At 40.9% G+C, this 6680-nt stretch overlaps 1 protein-coding gene across 1 annotated transcript in view; it reads left to right on the top strand.

The window, feature by feature from the left end:
* Positions 1-380: 380 nt before the first annotated feature.
* CTNNBL1 (catenin beta like 1) overlaps positions 381-6680 on the top strand; it is a 157286-nt gene continuing 150986 nt past the window's right edge. Inside the window, exon 1 of the mRNA XM_032420188.1 lies at positions 381-546. Within this exon, the coding sequence (XP_032276079.1) occupies positions 517-546 (30 nt within the window). The 5' untranslated portion in view covers positions 381-516. The remainder of the gene's footprint in view (positions 547-6680) is intronic.

Here is a 6680-nt window from a genome sequence, read left to right as displayed (position 1 = left end):
TACATTTATGGCACATTTCAATTCAGACTAGCTGTATTTCAAGCCCTCAGTAGCCACATGTGGTTAGTGGGTATAGAACTGGACAGTGCAGTTCTATGCCTCAATTTCCTTATTTGTGAAATGAGGATAAAATTGGCTAGATCATGGAAGGATTAGAAGAGCACAAATAAAACACTAAGCACTCCGCCCTGCACAGAGGGGGCACCCAATAAAGCTTAGCTTCTTTGGGTCTTTTCACTCACCGTACCGCCCTCCTTCATGTCTCCGTCCCCCTTTCCCCGCCCCCTCAGGCTCCGGGCGGAAGCAGTACCGTCGTAAATGCAGCGCGCTTTACGGTGGCATTGCCTTTTACCGCAGTGTGGCCGGCTTCCGTGTCACTCGCACTTTTACCTCATTGGCTCTGCGACCCGCTCACAGCGCTTTCCGGCAGTGTGGCTGGAGCTGTAGCGGAGGGGGCCGCGGTTTGGGCGTGAGTGGAGGGAACCCGAGTAGCAGGTGTTGGCTGGGCCTGGAACCATGGATGTGGGCGAACTTCTGAGCTATCAGGTATGAGGGACGAGGAGGGCCGGGGTACCGTCCCCTCCCCGGGGTAGGGGTTTTCGGTCGCGGGACCAGAGTCCCTTCATCTCACCTTCTCTCACCTCTGTCCCCGGCCCGCGAACCCTCACTTCTCATGTTCGAGGTCCTCATTTCACTTCACTCTCCTGAGATTCTCCTGGGCCCTTTCAGCTCATTCCTTCTCAGAACCCAAGCCGCTTCCTTTCAACTCCAGTCTGGACCTCTTCTTACCCTACCCTGGACTGGGGCCTGGTTCCCTTCAACTCTTCTGAAGGCCTCAGACCATCTTCACAACCATCTCGTCCCCCAGTCGTTGAGGTGATGGTGGTGGGAGGGCACTGGTCTTTCCTGCACTTGAGCCCCGGCTTCTCCACTAACTGGCCATATGGCTTTTGGACAAGTCATTTTCCGCTCTTTGAGCTTCAGTTTTTGTATATATAAGACGGAGACAGTAATAAGTACCTAGTAGAGTTGTTTGAGGACTCTATTAACTATTGGATATGAAAGCTGATTTTAAAGTGTAAAAGCTGTTCCCATGTTAACTGCCATTGTTGGGAGATGTTTGGAATTCTAGCATGGGATGGGACCCTAGGAATCTTGTCTTCCCTGCGCAGGCGACTTGGTGGGAATGGGTGGCGCAGAGGGCAGAAAGGACTTCTCCAAAGTCACTCAACAAGTAAGAGCTGGGTAATATTAGAGCTGAGGTCTCCTGGCTTCCAGTTCAAAGGTTTCCCCCTCTTTGACTTCCTAAAGAGGCTCCTTGTGAGAGGCAGTAGAACCCTGATGTCTAATATGGTAGCTGTCCATGTGGCTGTTAGACAGTTGATATAGGGCTAGTAGGAGTTGAAAAGTACTCTAAGTGTAAAATCATGCTGAATTTTGAAGATTCAATATGAAAAATAAAGTTTTTATACTGATTTTATGATCATATTGATCAAATCAATTACCTTGATTATTGATCATATTGATTAATCATATTATGGATAATGGGTGAAATAAAATTTAAAATAAATTTTACCTGTTTCTGTTGACTTTTAAATGTAGCTACTAGCTTTTTAGTGTGGCTATTAAAATTACATATACAAGTGATCTTATATTTCCATTGGACAGCTCTGCAGTAGAGAATGGTGATTAAGAGCTATGGGTCAGGGGCCGCATGTTCCTTGGAATCTCTATTTTGCTATTAACTGGCTGCTGTAACCTTGAACAAAATACTTAACCTCTCTATGCCTTGGTTTCCTCATATGTAAATAGGGGCAAAGATGGCACCTACCACATAAATCTGTTGTGAAATGTAAAGTGCTTAGACCAATACTTGTCAAAGAGTAAAAGTTCAGTACATGTTAGCAATTACATTCATGCCACTCCCTCTGCCAATACACAAAGAACGGACCTTGGTGACTCTAGACATTGTAGAAAAGAACTTTTAAACAATGGTTGATATATAGCCAAGAGAGTTCTCTTTTTAAGACAGTTATTGAACATAAAGGAAATAGAAAGGAAATAGGAGGATTGATGAATGAGTGGTTGTATGTCTGTTTGGGAGTTGTAGAATGGCTAGCCCATTGACTCAGAATATTAAAGCTAAAAGAGCTTCATTCATTTGCTCGAAAAACATTTATTGAATGCCTACTGTGCAAGGCACCAAATCCTCGAGTATACAACATTGAACAAAACAGACAAGGTTCTTGCTTTTGTGGAGCTTGTAGTCTGGTGGGAAAGTAACAAGATAAGTGTGTAAGCAAACAAGAAATTCAGATTGTGATAGGTGCTTTGAAGGGTACGCAGGGTTTACTGTAGGACTGTGCTGTTTGGTGTGGTAGCCACTGGGTACCTGTGACTACTGAACACTTGAAATGTGGCTAGTTGGAACTGAGAGTGATATGTGTAAAATACACATTGGATTTCCAGGATTTAGTATGACAAAAATTAATGTAACATATATTAATAATCTTTATATTGATTCCATGTTGAAATGATGATACGTGGGATATATTGGCTTAAAGAAAATATTAAAATTAATGTTACCTTCTTTATTTTTTTTTTTTTTAAGATTGTATTTATTTGCGAGAGAGAGAATGAGAAACAGAGAGCATGAGAGGGAGGAGCGGACTCCCTGCTGAGCAGGGAGCCCGATGTGGGACTCGATCCCAGGACTCCAGGATCATGACCTGAGCCGAAGGCAGTCGCTTAACCAACTGAGCCACCCAGGCGCCCCAATGTTACCTTCTTTAAAACTTTTTAAATGTGGCTACTAGAAAATTTAAAGTTACATATGTGGCTCATTTGTAACTTTCAGTATATGTTTATTAGACAGTGCTGTGAAAGACAATAACCCCTGGCAGTAGGAGACAGGACCTATTACTTTTGGTAATGTGGTCTGGGAAGGACTCTGAGGAATTGTTGTTAAAGGACTGAAGGTTGAGAAGGAGACAATCATGTAAAAGGGCAGAAGGATCAAGGCAGAGGGAAAAGCAAGTATGTAGGCCATGAGGGAGAAGCTGGCGTAGCCTGGTAGAAGATCAGGAAGAGGATTGATGGAGGTGGAACATGGTGAGTAAGCAGGAGAATGGTAGATGATGAATAGGAGATGTAGGCCTTCCTGTAGGCCGTGATAAGGAGTTTGAATTTTATTTGGAGAGATGTTATAGATAACCTCATGCAGACCACTTATTGACAGATGAAAAGTGAATCCCATTCTGCTAAAGCACTTCCCTGAGGTTGTGGACTAAGGTGGTGGCATAGTTAAACCAGAATCCTGATCTCCTTATTTTCGGTCCTGTTCGTTCCCCACATGCACTATTCGTGTAGTTTCCTTTCTGTAAGATTGATGTCCACTCCTCCTGTTCCTAAAAGATGGTACAGTCTGGAATCTAGTCCATAATCAATCAAATGCATCCATCCTTTTGTGGAAATGGTGAAGATCATTTGAATTAATGGATGCAAAAGCTCTTCAAAAATAGTAACATTTTATAGATATAAAAGATGCATTATTTACCTGCACCATCTCTCAAAATCTTTATAACAACCCTGTGAAGAAGGTACTGTCTTTAATCCCTGTTGTACAGATGAAGGAACTGAGGTGCAGAAAAGCACCTACCTCATAGCTGAAGCTCCTAATAACCGTGCTGTACTGCCTGCCTACTCTGTGCCAGATGCTGAACTAAAGTGCTCTTGGATGTGTTCTTACAGTTAATTCTCAATGCCCTTTGAGGTGGGTGGCATGCCTATTTTATAGAGAAGGAAGCTTGAGCTAGAGAGCTCGGTTACCTGCCCAAGGACAAACAGCCAGTAAGGAGCAGAGCCAGAACTGGAACCAAATGAATACCCAAATCTGGTTTTCCATTTTGTTTTCATACTTTACTTAAAAACTTTCATAATACTTTTAAAAGCTTTAAAAAATGAAGAATGGTACACCTATAGAAGAATGCATAAATTTTAGTGCTGTTGATTATAGTTGTGATTTTCAGAGTAGACTCAACATGACCACTGAAGTTCATTTCTTAGGGACATGTTGTCTGATTTGAACATCCCCACCCCCATAGTTTGATTCATTAAGTCTCCTGTGGGACCTTAGAATTTGCGTTTCTAACAAGATCCCAGGTGATGCTGAAGCTCTGGTCCAGGAACTACATTTTGAAAGTGCCCCTGGTCTAGAATGTACATACCTTTTAAAATTTTACCCAGCTGAGATTCTCCTCCCTTCTCATAGCTGTTAGTTTTAGTTTTTTGAGCTTAAGTTACACTTTTTCCCTGCCATCCAAGATATTGAGAGCAAATCACTTAATCTTTCTGGGCCTCAGTTTCCTCATATGCGTAATGAGGGGATTAAGTAAGTCTCTCTGAGGTCTCTTCTAACTTTAAGTTCTGTGATACTAATTATTTAGGCCAGGAGCTCTAGAGATTTCAAGGGATAAAAAAGCTTGATGTAGGAGAATGAATCGGGGCTGAAAATCTGGGAGATTTGAGTTTTAATCCTCCCTTTATCATTACTTATCTGGGTGACTCAGGACAAGTCACTTCCCCTCTCTGTATATCTTTTTACCACCTGTAAAATGAGGGGGTTGAGCTATAAGAGTTGTGGTTGTTTCCTTTCTTGGAATTCAGAGATTAAGGTAAGCAAGGAAAATATGTAATGTCAAGAAGTGTTTATTAAGAGTATTTAATATTTTTTGGGTGCTTCTTAAATTTCATTTTTGGGGCAGTGTGGTGGGAAGATTCCAATTTCCCGCTGAGAGTGGTTCTTCTAGTAATAGGGTTAGGCAGTAAGTGCCTCAGTATATGCCTTATATCCTTGACATATGTTAACTATTCATTTGAGAAGACAGGAGAATTACAATGTGGACAGGAGGTGGTAGAAAAAGTCTTAAAGAGGAAGCCAGTTATGTTCCCAATATGGAAATGTACTTTTTTGATGCCTTCAGGCTTAGACATCTCATCAAGAAGTGTGCCCAGCAGTTCCTTGGCTGAGAAGTTTCTGCTGCATAGATGTGCATATGAAGTTCAGGGCATTCTCATTAATACTAATTCCACAGATGTCTGGAAAAAGTTCTTACCTTCGAAGTTTTGCAATAAAGAATTCACATTTAGTGCGGCTTGGCTCAGTGGGAATGACTTGCTTTGTGACATGAGAAGTATTCTCTTTGAGGCAGATTGGGGTCAGGGACCCTTGGTTTTAGCAATACTGCAGACACCCACTCCTCTTGTGACCTATCAGTAATATCATAGCATTTCCTTGGATTGCAGGGGCTTGTAGGAATTTATAATCTTGCTCCTTTCCCCTTATTTCTTTCCTTTGAAATAAAAAATTTTTAATGACAATAAACTGACAGGAATGGTATTAAAAGGAAGTATTTGAGAAAAGGAAAAGGACCCTAGTCTAACAAGTATTTTTATATTCCCACAGTTATTATATATTGCATGGCAATAATCATTGTGTCTATACTGTTTTGTGTTCTACATTTTTAATTTAACACTGCCAGAAATATTGCATGGGTTTCTACATGGTCCTCATGTTATTTTTAATATGTTCATACTTCTTGCACAAGTGATAGACCAACCATTTTTCCCTAAAATGTTCCTCCATAATTATTTAGAGGAATTATTTATAATTATTTGGTCTTAGGTTTTGGTTCTTGGAGATACTGTTGCAACGAACTTCTTCATTTGTTTGGCATTTTCCCTGTCCCACCTGCCATTAGAAATTACCATGTGCCATCTCCTGTGCTTAGTATTGCATGTACAAAAATTATTAAGATATGGTCCTGGACCTTAAAGAATTCATAACTTGAGGAATGAGACAGACATTTCAACAAGGAACTGTGTGAATAAAGTATTATGGGAGCACAATGTAAGGAATGATTGCCTGAAGAACGGATGTATTAGTGGGGGTGGATTTGAATGCAGTCATTGAAGAAAAGGGAGATGTTGGAATCTCAGCCACGATGAATGAATAGGAATTCTGTGGGTAATGAAGGAGGCCGAGGACAGTCGTTCTTGACTAGGATTAGTGAGAGCAGAAGCATGGGAGTGAAATGTCAGAGCATTGAGTAAATGGAGGGGAGTGGTAGATGATGGGGTCATCTCAGCTGCAGATACATTAAGGAACACGTTGTGCTCATATGGAATGAATCCTTCATCAGTTTACAGTGCTAACAGCAGTGGGTGTTCCAGTTTTACCACAGTCTTGATACTACTAGTTGTCACAATTTAATTTTGTCTCATTAATCTAGTAGGTATGTAAAGTGTTAGTTCAAGTTTGCTAATGGGCATTTTTCCCCTTGTGTGTGTTATCATTTGTATTTCTTATCATCTGCCTCTTTCTCCATAAGGTAGTGTTGTAGTTTGTAATTGAGCTTTTCTGTTTTGTTTTTTTGTTGATGGGGTGTATGTAAGAAACGTTTTAGAAGCCTGAACACATGTGCTCATTCTGTAGTGGCCTCATTTCACCTATAACCCTGAGAATATTATCCTCATCATAATGTTGTTTTATAGCATCGTGCTATAGGCTCTTTTTGCATGACAGTTTAGACTAGTGCTTTTCAAAGTTACTGTTGTTAATGATGGGACTATAAACAACAGATAAAGAACTATTTTCATTGATATTCCCATTTCAGGGTGTT

The sequence above is a fragment of the Phoca vitulina genome, unplaced genomic scaffold (assembly GCF_004348235.1).
Source record: "Phoca vitulina isolate PV1807 unplaced genomic scaffold, GSC_HSeal_1.0 scaffold22, whole genome shotgun sequence".
Classification (NCBI taxonomy): domain Eukaryota; kingdom Metazoa; phylum Chordata; class Mammalia; order Carnivora; family Phocidae; genus Phoca; species Phoca vitulina.
This window is presented reverse-complemented; position numbering and strand designations above follow the sequence as displayed.